A 19,880-nucleotide genomic window follows, 5' to 3' on the forward strand; every position below is an offset into this window, starting at 1 on the left:
CTCACATCTGATTATTCATCAGTCCTTAAATGTCCATACATTAAACTGTCTTTCCATGCATCCTCCTTCCGTCTACCCCTTTATTTCTCAGGCTATATATCCTTTATCGTTTTGCCCTTTAGAGATCAATCATTCTGTTTGATCTTATTCGTTTTAAAACAGAGATTACGCTTCAGAAAAACCCTGTACTGGATTTTATTAATAAAAATTAATGGATATCAAATGAGTAGGTTCCAAATGAGTATATTTTCCGTCTGGGTTTGTTAATAGGAGCACTGGAGAAAGAATTGTACCTCCGACTCCTAGAGGAGACGAGACGAGATGAGAGATCCAGGGACAACCACCAAGTCCTCTTGGTGAATAAAACATACCAACAAAAAATTAGCGGAAATATATTGCTGACTGGTTTAATTATAACACGAACACACGAGATACAAAACCATACATTTGCCTAGTTGCCTATACATACGTATATACAAACATACAAACATACATACATACATACATTCTAAAACCCAACCCAGAAAGTCTTCATTGTAGAAAAATCCGTTGGCGCTCGAAAGGGCTGTAGACCTGGAGAACTGGAGCTGCCGTATAAATCGGACAAGACGACGACGAATAAAAACAAAGTGCACAAAATATATAAAACCTACAAGTGTATGAAAATAGCCATGGATCTTTTCCAGTCCTCAAAATAAGTTATTTAAAAATTCTCCAATCCGTATAAGTTCTTAGAAGTGAAACGAATTACACCAGAATTCTATAATGGAGCAATGGAGTGTGTGGTGCGTATCAGGGCACCTAGGGCACTTGAACGGTCTCCACTGTGGACTGCTGGACGATCGTCGGCGATGCGTCGTTTTCCTGAGAGCAGAACATGGTGCTGAAATGGTATTGAGCTTCACTGATGAGTTTTTCCATGACGGGGCCGTCCAGGCCGCTGACGCAGTGAACACGTACGAGTCCAGACTGACCGGACGACAGAACCCAGGCGTGAGCGTCCATGTTCGGATTAAAGCACACCTGTAAAAAAACAACAACAAAAAAACAGGGTTATTATTGTGTACACTATATAAACACCTGATTACCATCCATCCATCCATAAATAGATAGACAGAGACAGACAGACAGACAGACAACCATAGATAGATAGACAGAGAGACAGACAGACAGCCATAGATAGATAGACACAGACAGACAGACAGCCATAGATAGATAGACAGAGACAGACAGAGACAGACAGACAGACAGACAACCATAGATAGACAGACAGAGACAGACAGACAGACAGACAACCATAGATAGACAGACAGAGACAGACAGACAGACAGACAGATAGACAGACAACCATAGATAGATAGACAGAGACAGACAACCATAGATAGACAGAGACAGACAGACAGACAGACAACCATAGATAGATAGACAGACAGACACAGATTTTAGATAGATAGATAGATAGATAGATAGATAGATAGATAGATAGATAGATAGATAGATAGATAGATAGATAGATAGATAGATAGATAGATTTGAGATAGATAGACAGACAGACAGATTTCAGATAGAGACAGACAGACAGAGATTTTAGACAGACAGACAGAGATTTTAGACAGACAGACAGAGATTTTAGACAGACAGACAGACAGACACAGACTTTAGACAGACAGACAACAATAGATAGATAGACAGAGACAGACAGACAGACAACCATAAATAGACAGACAGAGACAGACAGACAGACAACCATAGATAGTCAGACAGAGACAGACAGACAGACAACCATAGATAGACAGACAGAGACAGACAGACAGACAGACAGATAGACAGACAGACAGATAGACAGACAGACAGACAGACAGACAGACAGACAGACAGACAGACAGACAGATAGACAGACAACCATAGATAGATAGACAGAGACAGACAGACAGACAACCATAGATAGACAGAGACAGACAGACACAGATTTTAGATAGATAGATAGATAGATAGATAGATAGATAGATAGATAGATAGATAGATAGATAGATAGATAGATAGATAGATAGATAGACAGATAGACAGATAGACAGACAGATTTTAGATAGAAAGACAGACAGACAGATTTTAGATAGATAGACAGACAGATTTTAGATAGATAGACAGACAGACAGACAGATTTTAGACAGACAGACAGACAAACAGATTTTAGACAGATAGACAGACAAACAGACAGACAGATAGACAGATAGACAGATAGACAGATAGACAGATAGACAGATAGACAGATAGACAGATAGACAGATAGACAGATAGTTTTTAGGCATAAAGCTTCATGGACAAGACCAGAGTTTCTCATGGAGATCTCACTCTTACCTTGTAGAGCGCATTCAGAGGCATCTGATCCACATACAGCAGGCCTTTCGTCTCGGAGGCCTGGAGCTGCTTCAGTATCGGCTTCTGCTGATATTTTTTAAAAGATCTCTGTGTGGGAAAAGAACCACCAACCAATGTTATTCCAGACCCTGGAGAAAGTGTGTGAACGCACAGGTTTGGTGTAGTTTATTAGCACAAGTCAAACAACCCTGACTCCAGGAGTGTGTGTGTGAGAGTGCGAAATAGACAAGTTCACAGAGGCGTGAAGATCTTGGAGAGGAACATGGAGCAGAAAGGAAAACACCATGATTAAAGCAGGGGGAGCTTTTTTACGCACTGTATGCACAAACAATTGTGGACACCCGACCATAAGATTGCTTAGTGCCTCTTTTTCAGCATCCCATTCCATCTTCTGGGAAGATGTTCCACCAGATTTTGTTGAGATTTGAGATTTAATTTAATGTAGGTGAGGACGTGAGGCGGCCTGGAGCGGCGTTCCAATTCATCTCGAACCTGTTCGGTAGGGATCTTCCACATACATTCATTCAACCCATGAAAAGTAGATCTTCATGGTGCTGCCTTGGTGGAACAGGCTTGGGTCCTCCTAGTTCCTTCTATACAACTGTGCGATTCCAGTTTTGTGGTAAATCAGGTACATGTAAGTGAGGAGGTGTTCAATAGGGTTTGTGAGCTATAGCAGGCCACACAAGATCTTCCACGCACATCCGAACCCATGCTGGAACAGTCACGGAAATGGTTCAGAGAAGAACCACGTACAGCTGGACTTGAGTGTAAATTTGACCTTCTGATCAGAACTAAACAAGATACTCACAAGGTCCATGTCATGGAAGCGGAGGTAGTATTTCCTCACAGCGCCTCTGTAGGTCTGGGGCTCCTGCTGGTTCAAGTCACCTTCATCCATCTCCTGGTCGTCGTCTTGCTCAGCATCCTGATGTTTCTGACCAGGCTCGAACTCCACCATCTCCGCCCTGTACACCGGCTGTACACCCGACAAGGACATTTTTACAACTAGATCTCGGTTTATTATTATTATTCATTCATTTATCAATAATGTTTTCTTTAAAAAAAAAATATATAATTTTTTTTTATTTATTTATTTATTTTTAAGCGTTTTAGAATGTCCTCCATCGCCATGGTGGAGAAATTTATAATCTTGGGACTTAAAAATAATTTTTTTAAAACTGGAATTCGCTCCAGGACTTTGATAAAATCGTGCAAAATTTCGTGCTAGAAATAAATAAATAAATTAAAAACATCAGGAACCTACAAATCGATGTCTCTTGCTGTTGCTGTAGTTGCAGTTTGGGTCACAGAGCACTGAGCAAACAAACTCTCCAATGTTGTCCCCCATTACACAGGAGTTCATCCAGTCGGACATGGAGACGCTCTTCGAGACCGAGAGAGAGAAAAAAGAGAGTGAGAGATTCTTCATAAATGTCCAGTACAGAACATTACATAAAGAATAATGAATTGCTGGGGGTGTGACGGTACACAACATTCATGGGTCGGTACGTACCTCTGAACAGATAGATGGATGGATAGATAGACTGATTACCAAAGATGGATAGATTTTTTTTTTTGTATTTTATTTTTATTTTCTATTTCCATGTTCTTTCGTTTATATTGTTTACATGGTCATTCGCTCTACTTAGAAGATTTATAACATATGCTCCAATGTTCTCAGGTTTCTTTTATGTGTAGATAGATAGATAGATAGATAGATAGATAGATAGATAGATAGATAGATAGATAGATAGATAGATAGATAGATAGATAGATAGATAGATAGATAGATGACCATTGACAGACAGACAGACAGACAGACAGAGACTACCATAGACAGACAGACTTTTGTGTGTAGATAGGTAGACAGACAGACGACCATTGACAGACAGACAGACAGACTTTTGTGTGTAGATAGGTAGACAGACAGACGACCATTGACTGACAGACAGACAGACAGACAGACAGACAGACTACCATAGACAGACAGACAGAATTTTTTTTTTACTTTTAAAAACATTTTTAAATAAAACGCCTGCTCGGTTGAAATAATATAAATTATTTCATAAAATTTGATAAAGATAAAAATCGCACACCTAAAAGATTTGCGAGAAGAATTTTGTGTAAATTGGTATACGGTTCTGTAGTAGCGTAGATTCTCTGCTTGTTTATTGGTTGAAGTGTCCTATGACCTTAAAAAAAAAAAAAAAAAAAAGGCGGAGTTAAAGAGTCGCATTCTTTACTTTCTGTACTGTACTGAATTGATGTTTTGCTTCATTTTATAATTAATAATGATATATTTTTATTAACAAATTTCAATACTTCAGCATAAAACTCCATAAAAACAATTCCCTAGAAGTGTTTTGGTCTATCGTTCTATCCGAAAGAGAAACCGGGGAAATCAGCCAAACTAATTAGTTATGCGGCAAATGCAATTCCGAGATAAACCTTTGGGGGCGCCAGATTCGACCCGCGTTAAAGCGGTGGATTACTGTACATGTGTACCGTTACACCCCTACTGTGTTCACATATACACTCATCTCTCACCCATACGGTCGCTTTTCTTGTACAAACAAATAAAGGCTTTTGACCGAAGTATCCTGAGTCAAGGTAGTGAAGTCCTTGTTGGCCGGACCTAAAAAACGCAAACAAAGAATCGTTAAAAAGAACCACTTTTGGTTAGGATCGACTTCATTGTCGCTATTAGAGGACAAGAAGTAGATACGCTACATGGACAAAAGTGCCACTCTTCTAGATGTTGCACAAAATCTTCATGGAGCTGGCTTTGTGGAACACGTTTGGGTCCTAAACAATGGTGTGCCTCCAGTTTGGTGGTAACAGTCTGGAAAAGTTTGAATTTGTTTTTTGTCCATGTAGCGTAATAAAATAATAGACAAAATGTCAGGTGATGGAGCAAAAGCTCACGTGGCATAGCAAGACTCCTGGGTGAGAAAAGTCCCCGCCCAAAACAAAGGCCAGGACACATCAGTGGGCAGGAAGCGCTTTACTGTCTTCAGAGGAGTGCAGGTTTTGGTCACGTTCCACAGTTTGACCATGCGATCATCTCCTACGGTCACCATCAGCTCACTGCAGACAAAAAAAACCAAAAACAACGGATTTGTGTAAATGCGTAAATTACGCTCAACTGGAGGAATCCGGATCGGTTACCTGGAGGCCCTGCACCAGCTGAGTCGGCGGATGGTGTTGTCGTGAGCCAAAAAGCAGTGGTACGGGTAGAGCGAGAGAGATCGGTCCGTGGATCGGACTCTAAGCAAAGGAGACCTGGTGCTGAGATCCCACAAAGCCACCGTACCTAAAGAGAGAAAACCACATCTGGTAAAGAGACGATTCTATTGGACAGCTGTTTCTAAGCTCTTACTGAGGGAATTAAAATATCTTTAGAAATATTTCATATAAAACGTGAAAACACACACGTGCACTTATTTAGACATCCGTGTTACCCAAACGGGGTCTGACGAATGTAAACAATTTAATAGAATTTTGTCAATTATTTATTCATTTTTTAGTTCATCAATATAATTTGGGCAAATTTATTATTCAATTTAAACAATGCAATAAAAAAAAAAAGGTGCATTGGATTTCTTTAATTTTATTTCTGTATATTTATTTATTTTATTTTTATTTTTTAAACCGAGCAGGCATTTTATCTAAACAATCAAGAAAAAAAAAAAACCTGACCTTCATAATAATAATAATTATTATTATTTATAAAAAAAAAATTTTATGTAAAAAAAAAAAAAAAAAAAAAAAATTAAGTATCGAATTTCTTCCTCCAAACCGTACCGGAATCGACTTAAAAACCGAGGTACGGACCGAACCGCATATTTTGTTGCATACCTTCATACGGGTGTCTATTAATCCAATTATAAAAAAAAACGAATACATCGTTAAATCAAAAAAAAAAAATTGAAATAAAAAATAAATAAATAAATAAATAACACGTTACCATCACAGAAACCTGCAGCCAGGATGTTGTGTGGTTTAACTGGGAGCCAGTCGAGAGCAAAACACAGTCCGGTCTGGCCGCTGTGATCCGTCTGGCTCGATCCGACTTTCACGCTCATGATGCGCTGCACCTACACACGGACAACAGGAGAAGATTCTAACGCAAATCATACATGATTCATGAAGTTGTTACGTTGTTGTTGTTTTTTTTTTACAGCAGGAGCCAATGAAAGTTCAGCACCGACGAGTTCAAGAAGTCGTTGATGTTCCGACTCGCATGGATCGCAATCGTTTGGATTATTCTGCTGCTCCGAATCACACCCGTAGATAAAATAGTGCCGTGAGATTACATTCATTCCGATGAGAATAACGTGTTTCGTCTCAACTAATAATGAAGTTGTTGGAAGGAACTCCTGGTGCTGTTTTTCCTCCGATTTCTCGTTTTCTTCTCCAGGTCAACTCTTGTGCTGCAGAAATCCTCCATGGAGCTCAGGAAGGTCATTAGGAAATGTCTACAATTGCGCGCTCACTCTGGATGGAACTGGAAGGTTCTAGGTGTTTATGCTCTGAAAAACACACACCTGAACTTCCAGCCAATCACAATCCAGTATATACCTCATTATATATAATATATGATTAAACACATCTACATTGGAAAAAAAATGGAAGATCTTGAGTGGTCGTGCTATGGAGCTATCGAACACCTTCGAGATGAACTGGAACGCCCTTGTGGGTGAACGAAATCTCGTAAATCTCCACAAAATCCGGTGGAACATCTTGCCAGAAAAGTGCAGCTTATAATAAGTGTGAATGGGGATTCAATACGGAACACGATGCTCAAAAAGAGGAACATGTTGTAGGAATAGATATAATATGTAATATAACATGCAGTCAGTGCACCACGAAGTCGAGACTAAAGCCGTGTTTGTGTTTCAGACATGAAGATAAGCTGATGAATAATGATGGACTTACCCTGTAGATCAGTGAAGCCTGACTGCTTCCACCTAACAAAAAACATATCAATGGGGTTTTTTTTATCAACTCGGTACAGACGCTGATCACAGAGATTACAATACACATATTCACACACATTCATCATCCAAGACAATTAAAGGAATGTGAGGTGAGTGATGGGGGTCAGAACACTGAGGATCACAGGAGAGCTGCAGAAGAACCGTACGTCTGTAGAAAACTGGAAGGTGTAAAAAACAGGAGCTATGAGAGTGAGTGTGTGAATGTGTGTGTGAGTGTGGGTGCACGCGAGTGTGAATTTGTGTGTGTAGGAGTGTGTGCGTGAGTGTGTATGTTGGGGAGTGTGCGAATGTTTGTGCGAGTGTGTGAATGTGTGTGTGTGCACGTGCGCCCAAGAGAGAGTGTGAATGTGTAGGAGTGTGTGTGTGTGCACGCGAGTGTGTATGTGTGTGTGCATGCGAGTGTGTATGTGTAGGAGTGTGTAAATGTGTGTGTGCACAAGTGTGGGAGTGTGTGAACGTGTACGAGTGTGAATGTGTGTGTGCTAGTGTGTGTATGTGTATGAGTACATGTGTGTAAATGTGTATATGTGATTGTGTGTGCGCACTAGTGTGTATAAAATTGTGTGTACATATGTGTGAAAGTGTGTGTGTATGTGTGTGTGTGTGTGTGTGTGTGTGTGTATGATAAAAAGCCCTTTACGGTAATAAACCCCAGTGAAAGGCAGAGCTGTTCGATAAAACGTCACCTTTCATCTCACACACACACACACACACACACACACACACACACACACACACACACACACTCTGTGAAGTGAAGAAGCGCCAGAGCGACAGTAATGCGAGATAAAAGTGTCAGCTACGAGGCTGAAATTCATCGCTTCACACACCGAAGTCTCCCGCAATGCGTCTTCTGTGTCATTTCCATTACAGATCCTTCTGACAGGAAACCATCTCTAAATAATCCACACAGAGAGATGAGACGAGCCCCAGACGAGCCCCAGACGAGCCCCAGATGCTGTGATCCTGTTCATACTTCCTATTCAATATTTACTTTTATTACATTTTTATTTCAGTTCATTTCAATATTAATCTGCATAAATACTTCACTTTGGCATAAACAACCAAAAGTATTCGGCTTTTCCCCAATAGTCATATTTGCTTCTTCCTCAAACATTTACCACAAAACTTAAGAGGCACACAAACGTATCAGATAAAAATTTTCCTTCTGCTTCAACTACGAGACCCGGAACCTGTTCCACAAAACCGGCTCTATGAATATATATAGCATGGAAGATCTACAGTGGTCCTCCTATTGAACACCTTCGTGATGCATTTTCCACCTGGACTGCACCCCCAGACCCCTTCCTCAACCTTAAATCTCCATGGAAATCTAGTGGGAGATGAATGGAGTTCATTATGAGGGGAAAATGGAGACTAAATGTGTAATGTTCAATAAGAAGCTTACGGTGAAGTGTCCACAAACTTTTGGATTATTACTGCTCTTACATGACTTGTTTCACGGACTGCTGGATGCAGGAAATGCAAAGGGTGCTTATTATTTTTCCTTTTTCGATTTCTCACACACACACACACACACACACACACACACACACACACACACACATTATATAAGATGATGTAAAATGGGATGTAAAGGCACTCATGCGTCTCACCCCTGCAGTGAAAGAGCTTCGTGCTCGGGGGTCGTTCTATTGTTTTTCAGAGACAAAAATAAAATAAAACAAAACAAAACCCCCCCCAGACTTTCGGTGGTTGGTCACACACCCTGGCACTGGAGCCGTCAAGCCGGTGGAGTGTGAGAAGCAATTTTAGCAGTAATAAAAATGATTTCGGACACCAGGCATTACAACGCGGAAACAAAGAAGCCATTGCGACTGAATGATAGGATCTTTCTCTCACAAGAAGAAGAAAAAAAAAAAAAAAAGCAGCACTCGAGCGACTCTGGCGAATCGATCCGAGGTCACGGATGTGGAACTGATCGAGGAGAGGAGAGGAACGAGAAAATAAATACGTTTGATTTAATATTCAATCAGTTCTTCTACAGACGAAGGACAAAGAGGGTGAAAGATTGTGAGGGGACCAAAATGCCGGGTCGTGACCCAATACCCGGCCGTGACCCAACGCCGGGCCATGGAGGAGTGGATACAGGGGGCGCTAGAACATTGTCTACGGATATGACGTGGTATAATAGGCTCTGAAGGTTGTGAGTTCAAATCCCAGCCACAAAATGCTGTCACTTTATAAGACATCTTCACATTTCTCTTCACTTGGACAAAAAAAATTAAATAAATAAATAAATAAATAAATAAATAAAAACCTACACCTGTGCATAAAGCTCTATGAAGATCTGCTTTCTATTGGTTAGCTGCATGTGGAACATCTTCTCCTGCTATAGAGCTTAAGCCCTATTAAACACCATTGGGATGAATGAAGTCTGACAAACCTCCACAAAATCTAGTAGAACATCTGAAAGAGTGGAGCTTATTATAGGAGCAAATGAGGAACAGGATGTTTAAAAAAAAAAAAAAAAAAAAACAATGTATGAAAACCGAAAATGTGAAAACACGGCACTCAGGATTGAAAAAAAATTCTCCTTGGGGGAAGAGAAGAGAAAAGGGAACGCCGAAAGAAGAGCTTCTTTGTATGTGGGACTGGGATTAATGAGTCATTGAAGCCTATGAAACACACACACACACACACACACACACACACACACACACACACACACACACACACACACACACACACACACACACACACACACAGTGGTGATAATGGTCAACAATACACCCGAGGAGATAATGAATGAGACCATTACTGTAGTGCCTCTAACTACGACTGTCCCTCTGAACAAAAGACATTAAAATTCCACTTCCACACGTGACCGATACCAGTCCATCCGAGACGCCCGTTTCACCATTAATGCAACTAAGATGTCGAAAAAAAGATCTAGAAAATAAAAAAAACCTCTCAGTACTTCGTTACTGCACCCATGGCTGATTTATAGTCAATACAATATACTTCCAGTACAGGAAGTGAAGGTGAAGAACAACCTGAGGTAAAGTGAATCAATAATAAATAAAAGTAGTGCCATGAGATTACATCCATTTCCACCAGAAAGCGTCTGTGCTGCGTCTCTACCAAGAACGAAGCTGCTAACATTTTTAACTACCTCAGAAAAACACCTCAACCATCATTCCTTCAGAATTCCTCTGGACCAGTAACGACCTCAGAAAAACACCTCAACCATCATTCCTTCAGAATTTCTCTGGACCAGTAACGACCTCAGAAAAACACCTCAACCATCATTCCTTCAGAATTCCTCTGGACCAGTAACGACCTCAGAAAAACACCTCAACCATCATTCCTTCAGAATTCCTCTGGACCAGTAACGACCTCAGAAAAACACCTCAACCATCATTCCTTCAGAATTCCTCTGGACCAGTAACTACCTCAGAAAAAACACCTCACCATAATTTTTTCAAGATTCCTCTGGAGCAGTAACTACCTCAGAAAAACACCTCAACCATCATTCCTTCAGAATTCCTCTGGAGCAGTAACTACCTCAGAAAAACACCTCAACCATCATTCCTTCAGAATTCCTCTTCAGCAGTAACTACCTCAGAAGAACACCTCAACCATCATTCCTTCAAAATTCCCCTGGAGCAGTGAGATAACAGAACCTCCAAATACTCATTAATTGGATGCCATCTTCTGCTTACGCTTGTACACACTCACCTCTGGCGCCATTTACATGCTCTGGATGCGGCAGACTGAAAACACTGACGTGTCCGTTGGAAAAGGCCGCGGCTATCAGTCCCAGCCGAGGCACTTGAGGAGCCTGGAGAAAAATGTATTGTATGTTCTAGTGATGAACACAAACAGCGTAGTTCATATCAAGAAGGAGGACCAAAATGGTTTCACATTAACAAGCATCTGGAATACTAAACGGCAAAAGTTTGTGAACACCAGACCTTTTTATTAACTTCAAATTCCACATTAACTCTTTATTTACTCTTAAAATTTAGATGTTCCACTAGATTTTGTGGAGATTTGAGAGGAAGTGAGGTATTGTGATGATGGAAAAGGTTTGGTTCTCCTAGTTCAGGGAGAATTTCATGCTACAAAAAAAAAACCCCATCATACACTATTTGTGATGTTCAGTTTTGTGGTAACAGTTTGAAGAAGAAGCACATGCGGCTGGAAAAGTCAGGTGTCCCAATACTTTTGCGCAAACCCTGTCTATTCCTCGGTCTTTGAGCAAACGCTACGTTACACGATGTCGTACCTTTCTGACCGTTGTTGGAAGCTCCCAAGCTCCCGCAGGACACCACTTCATGTTCCAGATGCAACCATCGTCCACCGCCAGGGCGTAGGCCAAACTTGGAGATGACGAGGGGCTGAAATATAAAAATAAATAAATAAATAAATAATAAAAATAATCCTACTATTGCAAATATTTGTATATTGGTATCTCTCAGAAACCTATTTCATATTACAAGTGCGCTAGTTAGCTATATCAGTAGCTATGAACCCCTGGTGGAGAAAGGCTTTATGTAACCCTAAACATTATTCTCTACAAATGTTCTGGACGTAGAGCGGCACCTTCATGACCTTTGGCGTTCTTCGAAACCGTTTTGGTAATGAGCTGCGGTTTATTGCGAAAGCTAAATCTTGTGCTAGCATGGTTTTTTCAGACACACGACAGATTCTTGTGCCACATTCGCTCATAATACGCTCCACTCTTCTGGAAAGATGTTCCACTGAATTTCGTGGAGATTTGTGCGATTTTATTTAACCACTAGATCATTAGTATAGTCAGGTACTGATGTGGGTGGGAAAGTGAGGAGGCCTGGATTTAGGATTTGAGCTCTTTAGCAGGTGTTTGGGTCTCCTAGTTCATGTGAACGGGAAAATTTCATGCTAACGTATCCAAAGGAGTCCTGGGGAATTGTATGCCTCCAAGTTCTGTGGTAAAAGTTTGAAGAAGAAGCACATACGGGTGGAAAAATCGGGTGTCCCAATACTTTTGGCCACATCGGTAAAAAAGGTCATGAGTTTTGATAGCTTTTTTAAAATATATAAAATAGATATATAATATTTGATTGATACGTCAAACCGGTAACTTTTATGCAAATCGCTAATTCGTTGAAAAAACAACTTCTTCCTATATAATTATTAGTAGATGCGCTTTTCTTTTATTATTCCGAAAGTGACCAATCATATGTGAGCATTATTTTCTATGCAGATCGATTTCTCCCCTTTTTTTTGAGCGCGTTCTCTCTGCAACACTGCCGCTTCGTGAATACGACGTATCGCTACGGAGGGAACAAGGCACGTCCTGAGAGTGGCATAGAATACAGATTGACATGGCAGAGGTAGAGCTGTAACTTCTGGTTTTAGTTCATTTATAGAAGTCAAAAGTGTGTTGAATCGAAAAAATGTGATGAATCGAATCGGAATCGACTCACACCGAATCATATCCATCTTTAACGGATCTGTTATGGAGATGCACATCCCTAATATATAAACACACTATATAATTCGATACACTTTTAAAGATATTCCTTTGCAAGGGTAAAATTTCATTTCACTTTAAAACCTGAAACAAATCCATTTCCCGTCTAATCGACTCACCGACTCATCTCCAGCTTTCCTAGATCCCACACTTGGAGGAGAGCGTCTTCGGTGTGAAGCGTGTTCATTTTGTGCCGATCGTCCATATTTCGGTTGCAATAAACCGCTGCGTATTGCGTATGTGCGGCACCTTCGGGGACAGGACACCACTCCATGGCCCAGACCGGGCCTCCGGCGAAGAACAGCGAGTCCCATCTTTCTGGGTTCGGCGCTGTGGATTCAAACCTGCAACCCGAGAGAATCGGTATAAATAGGGGTCATGATTTTTACATGCCAAATCTCACCTTTTACTGAGTCGATTTTTCAATCGGGTGAATAAATCAGAGATTTTGGTTCGTAATTATTTGAACAAATGGTCCTGAACAAATACGTAGACAATATAAAAAGTACAATAAAAAAAAAAAAAAAAGTCTTTCTAATACAAATACAAATACAAAAAAAAATAAAAAAAACCCCCATATAAACCAATTACTTTCTGGTCTGTGATGTTTTTGTATTCGTGTTCGCATTTTGTAGCCACGCCCCCAACACCAATCACATGACCCATAAGTCGTTATGACTCATAACGAGGAAACGTTTATATTGATAATTCTAGTTAGCATGCTATTTAGTTGAATCAGCTCAAGATTTCTCGATAATCGTCAAAAGTATTAGGACACCAGACTTTTCCACCCGTTTGTGGATCTTCATCCAAATTCTCCCACAAATTGTATAGGACGTCTCCAAATGTGGTAGCTAGGAGATCCTGCTCCAGCATGACGCAAAGTGCACAAAACGAGCTCCATGAAGATCATGGGTTTGGAGTTGTGTATGGAAGATCTTGACTGGCCTCCTACTGAACAGCTTTAAGATGAATTGGAACGTCGTCCCACATTAGTACCTGACTTTACTGAGTGGCTGAATGAAATCTTACACATCTCCAAAAAAAAAATCCAGTGGAACATCTTCCCAGGAGAGCGGAGCTCCATAATGGAAATGGGACGTTCAAAAAGAATCTGATGGTCAGGTGTCCAAACACTTTTGTCTGTATAGTGTATTTTTTAAAGCAAGCCTAGTGACTGTGGCTTTTAAATCCTCCTGAGCTTATGATGGAAAAATCTTTTATTATTATACCTTTTCACCCTCTGCAGCGTCTCCGGTCCCTTGAGTCCTTCGCGGCTTAGTGTAAAGGCCATCGACTCCTTCTCCTGAGGTAAATATTTTTCCGCTTCGCTGAAAGAAGTCAAAGAGATTCGTTTGAAAAACTTCTTATTGTTGAATACGTTATAAAATTTGTACACACTTGACTAGAAGATTCATAAAAAAACATCACATTCCACATTTTACTCTTATTAGATCCATTCATCTCGGAAGATGTTCCACTAAAGATTTTGTGGAGATTTGTGCAAGATCAGTCTCTAAGTAAAAAAATAAAAAAATTAGGAGGTCTGGGGTGGTGTTCCAATTTATCTCAATAGGGTTTGAGCTTTATAGCAGGCCAATCAAGATCTTCCAAACACATCTGCACGGAAAGCAGATCTTCATGGAGCGTCATGGAGCACGTTTGGGTCTCCTAGTTCAAGTGAAAGGAAAATCTCACGCAATATACAATAGCGAAAGGAGGTTGTATCTTAGTGGTTAAGGGATTGGAACGAAGGTTTTGAGTTCCAAATCCCGGTCTCACCAAGGGGACCATTCCTGGGGCCCCTGAGCAAGGACCTTAACCCCATATCTGCTCAGATGTAGTGATGAGATCAATGCAAGTTGCTCTGGATAATTAATAATGTAAATGTGTTGGGGAAGAAGCAGAAACGGTAGGCCTCATTTCAGCTGTTCTTCAGGAAATGTACATCTAATTTCAGCTGTTCGTCAGGAAGAGTTTCTCCAAATCCAGCTGTTCTTCAGGAACTATACCTCTAATTTCAGATGATCATTTCGGAACTGTACATCTAATTTCAGCTGTTCCCCAGGAACTGTATCTTAATTTCAACTGTTCCTCAGGAAGAGTCTCTCTAAATCCAGTTGTTCTTCAGGAACTATACCTCTAATTCCAGATGATCATTTCGGAACTGTACATCTAATTTCAGCTGTTCCTCAGGAAGAGTCTCTTTGAATCCAGCTGTTCTTCAAAAATTATACCTCCAATTTCAGCTGTTCATTGGGAACTGTATGTATAAATTCAACTGTTCCTCAGAAAAAGTCTCTCAAAAACCAGCTGTTCTTCAGGAACTATACCTCTAATAACAGCTGCTCCTCAGGAACAGTACATCTAGTAAGTCAGGTGTCAATACTTTTGCCTACATTATATATGAAACCAAGGGATATTTCCTAATACCTGGAGGACAGCAAGTGCCAGTCGCTGAGTGAAGGAATCCAGTCAGGAAACACCCACGAGGAGAAATGTTTATCACGGCTAAAAAATACAAATAAAAAAGGGAGCAAGGAAAGGAAGAGTAAAAAAAGTTGGTATGGAAAACATCTGCAGAACGTGCACTATTGAAGAAAAAAAAAATTTATATTATATATATATATATATATATATATATATATATATATATATATATATAAAAAGCTTACAATTCTTTGGTTTTTCTGAAAGATTCCCAAACAAGCTGCATAACACAGCTGGCGAGCCCGTTATATCCGATCACCTTGTGGTTAAACGGCAGCTTCTGTTTGGAGAAACAGCTGGATTAACATCTAAAACATATGAAATCGAAACAATTCTCAAATAAAGGCATCGCACTAGAATCCTTTAGTCACTGGACTGCACCAATCACCTGTTCTTCTCTTCTCAGTTTTCTAATTTAACATGTTTAGGTCGATTTCAGCTTGAGAACATCAGAAGAACTCGCCTATTGCTATCCTCAGAATGGACTACTGGAACTCGCTCCTGGAAGATCTGCCTCTGAAAGACATTCGATCTCTGAGACTGATCCAGAATGCACCCACATGACTTGTGTTCTACCTTCCGAGGTTCTCCAAAACCTCCCCACTGCTATGTTCCATCTACTGTTTGCCTACAGCTGCTGGAAAAACACCTACAAATCCCAAAATCCATCCTCCAGCCAACCCCTGCTCGACTGACCCCTACATCATCCACTTCATCTACCCCAAATACCCCCCTCATTCAATCCACCTAACAAGTCTTGGGTAATAACATCGTCGAGGTGACATGAAGTACCTTTACTTTATATGGCTGTTTACACGGCACTGAATCTTTGTACTCTTCATCCTCATCCTCCTCCTCACTTTCCACCTCGCCGTGGTCACCGGGGTCGAAGTCGCCGTCATCGTTTGGATTGCTGTTGTAGTCCGGAGCGTTCCGTTTCTGCCCTCTTCCTCTTCCCTGTCCCCTTCTTCTTCCTGAGGGGTTTCTCGGGGAAGGACTGCTCGGCTGCTCCAGCCCATTTTGCTCTTTCTCCACGAAGGACATTTCGGATATTTCGAGGTCTTTGCTGATATTGTGGAGGTACTCCAGGGCCCTGGGAATGAAACAGGTAGAATTTAAAATAAATTGGTATTTAAATATACAGTTCCTGAGGAACAGCTAAAATTTGAGATAACGTTCCTGAGAAACAACTGGAATTATATGTACGTTTCCTGGGGAACAGTTGGAACTAGGTATACGGTTTCCAAAGAACCGATGAAAATAGAGACACGGTTCCTGAGGAACAGCTGAAATTAAATGTACAGTTCCCAAGAAACTGCTGCAATTAGAGGAACAGATCCTAAAAAACAGCTGCTATTAGAAAACCGTTCCTGAAGAACAGCTGAAACTAGAGATGTTGTTCCTAAAAAATTTGATGTACGGTTCCCTGAGGAACAGTTTAAATTTAGGTTTACAATTGAAATCAGATGTACAGTTCCTGAGGAACAGCTGAAATTAGACATACAGTTGCTGAAGTACAGCTGAAATTAGATGAACGGTTCCAGAAGAACAGCTGTAACTAAGCATACAATTCCTGAGGAACAGTTAAATTGGAGGAACAGTTATGGAAGAACAGCTAAATCACATGCACGGCTACTGAGGAACAGCTGAAATTATAGGTACAGAAATTAAGCGTACAGTTCCTAAGGAACAGCTAAAACTAGACGTACGGTTCCTGATAAACAGCTGAATTTAAAAAAAGGTATGGTTTCTGAGGAACAGTTGAAATGAGATGTACAGTTCCTGAGGAACCGCTAAATCTAGCCTTATTGCTGAGAGGAACAGCAGAAATGACAGCATGAGACGGGGGAGTTTAAAACGGCACGATTTAAAATCTTGAAATCTTACGCTTTGGCTGCTCTTCTCTTGGGGCGTCCAGATGGAGTCATCTCCGAGCTTTCTGGAATGGCAGAGCTGTCGTGATCAACACGTGCTTCACTGGAAACCGACTTTATTTCCACCGGACCGTTGTCTTCACTGTTTTTTACTGTTTTTCTTGGACGCCCCCTTTTACGTGGTTTGTTCTGCAGGGGTAAAACCTCCTGCCGGGTCTCGGAGGAACCCTGAGAACTGGCTGGTGTGTGTCCTGAAAAAGAGGACAATAAAAACACAAACTTTTTTTTTTTAACCCAAACAGAGTCCATAGATCAAATGATCCAGATCAAGAAATTCATCCAACTTGCCTTCATACATCACATCAGGTGTGTTATTAGACTCTTGAAGCACTTTGGTCCCTGGGGTTTCTCCATCCATGTCTCCACCAGTTCCACTGTCCATGACGTTATTGGATTGAATCGGATCCTGGGAGTCGTTTTTGTAGGGAACCCCCATTAACGAGGTTCTACGGCATGGTGGTCAGAGAAGCACATCAGAACCTTGAGGGGAAATTTTGAAGAAGATAGTTAGCAAGTGATAGTGTGTGTGTGTGTGTGTGTGTGTGTGTGTGTGTGTGTGTGTGTGTGTGTGTGTGTGTGTGTGTGTGTGTGTGTGTGAGGACGTTCTTTTCTTTAAAAGGACACGTCAATACATTAGATAATTATTAACTAAAAACAACGCTCTGAGGCCAAAGGTTTGTGGACACCCGACCATAAGATTGCTATGTATAATGAGCTCAACTGTTCTGGGAAGATGGAGATTTGAGGAGATTCACTACAGACAGCTGCTGTTCCAGGTGAGATAACAAAGCCAGGAGATCTTCCACTATATACGGGGGGAAACATATCTTCATAGAGCTCATGCTGGAACAAGTATAGGTCAAGGATTTGAATCGAGAGGAGAATTTGCTGAAATTAAATGTACCGTTCATGAGGAACAGCTCAAATTTGGGGTACGTTTCCTGAGGAACAGCCAAATTTAGAGGTATGTTTTAAGAGGAACAGTTTAAATTAAGCGTACATTCCCCAAGGAACAGCTACAATTGGACACACATTTCAAGAGGAACAGCTGAAATTAAGTGTACATTTCCCGAGGAACAGCTACAATTGGACACACATTTCAAGAGGAACAGCTGAAATTAAGCGCACATTTCAAGCGGAACAGCTGAAACTAAGCGTACATTTCCTGAGGAACAGCCTAAATTAACAGCACAGTTCCTGAAGAACAGCTGGATTTAAAGAGACTCTTCCTAACGAACGGTGAAAATGAGACACAAGTTTCCTAAAGAACAGCTGAAGTTAGAAATACTGTTCCCAAAGAGCAGCTGAAATGACACGTATGGTTCACGAGGAACAGCTGAAATTAGGCGTATGAGTCACGAGGAACAGCCCAAAATTAAGCGTACAGTAACTGAGAAACAGCTGAAATTAGAGAAACTCTTCCCGAGGAACATCTGAAATTAGATGTACAGTTCCTAGTGAACAGCTAAACTTAGAGTGTACGTTTCCTGAAGAACAGCTGTAGTTAGACATACGTTCCTGACTGGGGGAAATAAGTGTCCCAATATTTAATGCCACAAAAAGTCCTCATTCTCAGTTATAATTTTTCATCTGGGGAACTAAACCTCAACAACGACGTCCTGACCACCAACTTCGCGGTAGCAGTTTGGGTGAAAGTTGGAAAAAGCCGATGCCCCAATACTTGAACCAAGTTCTAGTTCTCATTCTGGATTCTGGGGCATCATCTGGGTGGCACTGAAACATACTGGTTGGACATCAAATTGTGTTGTTGGACCAAAAGGACCTTCTGGTTGGACTTTTGATGGACACTATCCATCATATTAGGCTGGAACCATTACTCCACAGGGTCTACCTGGTTTTTTTCTGGAGTTTTGGACGAATTGTGTTAAACCAATAAAGAAATAAGCAAGGTTGATGAAGCATGACTTGGAACTGGGTTCTTCATGAACATTCAAAGTGCATCTCAAGCTGGTGCAATATTAGCTTGGTAGCTAACCAGACTAGCTCTAGCATATTTCATCTACTGGATAATGGAAAATGTATGTGTATATATAAAAGGAGAACACCAGGAAACCCAGGATAAGAGAATCGCGTTATATGTATAATACATAAGCGCATTTTCCAGGCAGGTGCCGGGTTTCCGTGTAGCTCACCCTGTTAGTCCATGGAGCAGGAGCAGCTCTCGACCCTCACATGGCCGCGGTTCGAATCCACCCCAAGTAAACCCTCCTAAACTTCAATATTGAACTAAAACCAGCGATCTACACCGGGGTAACTGTTACTAACCTTTAACACCGTGGGCAGAATTTTAATTACCAGACAATCCCACGATCCACGTGTCTCGAGTTAGTTGTATACATCCGTTTGACATGTCCGCCATGTTTTTTAATGGGAGCAGAGGCTTGATCTCGACCGCCCTCTAGGGACAAGTCGAGGAAATGCAGCCGACAAGCAGAGGAATTGCATACGATTTTAACGCCAAAACTAACGATTCTCGACAATCAATTAAAATATTTAATGGTGATCAATCGCACGATTGTCACGAGTTAACGCGTGATTTATGTTTTTAATACCGTAATCAACATGTCGACG

At 40.9% G+C, this 19,880-nt stretch overlaps 1 protein-coding gene across 2 annotated transcripts; it reads right to left on the minus strand.

Moving 5' to 3' along the window:
• Positions 1–381: 381 nt before the first annotated feature.
• gtf3c2 (general transcription factor IIIC, polypeptide 2, beta) lies at positions 382–19,700 on the minus strand. 2 transcript variants are annotated; one of them, XM_083535563.1, is made up of 19 exons: positions 19,575–19,700; positions 17,577–17,768; positions 17,242–17,479; positions 16,147–16,447; positions 15,540–15,634; positions 15,298–15,375; positions 14,097–14,195; positions 12,984–13,208; positions 11,635–11,746; positions 11,085–11,187; positions 7,321–7,352; positions 6,350–6,479; positions 5,551–5,695; positions 5,308–5,469; positions 4,930–5,017; positions 3,647–3,766; positions 3,191–3,358; positions 2,359–2,466; positions 382–1,023 (listed from the first exon to the last, which is right to left on the minus strand). In XM_083535563.1, the coding sequence occupies exons 2-19, from the start codon at positions 17,722–17,724 to the stop codon at positions 802–804; spliced, it is 2,574 nt and encodes an 857-aa protein (XP_083391689.1). In that variant the 5' UTR covers positions 17,725–17,768; positions 19,575–19,700; the 3' UTR covers positions 382–801. The 2 variants fall into 2 exon arrangements, with proteins under 2 accessions (XP_083391689.1, XP_083391690.1); XM_083535564.1 differs by having other exon boundaries at positions 19,442–19,698.
• Between the last annotated feature and the right edge of the window lie 180 nt (positions 19,701–19,880).

The sequence above is a fragment of the Silurus aristotelis genome, assembly GCF_946808225.1.
Source record: "Silurus aristotelis genome assembly, chromosome: 29".
Classification (NCBI taxonomy): domain Eukaryota; kingdom Metazoa; phylum Chordata; class Actinopteri; order Siluriformes; family Siluridae; genus Silurus; species Silurus aristotelis.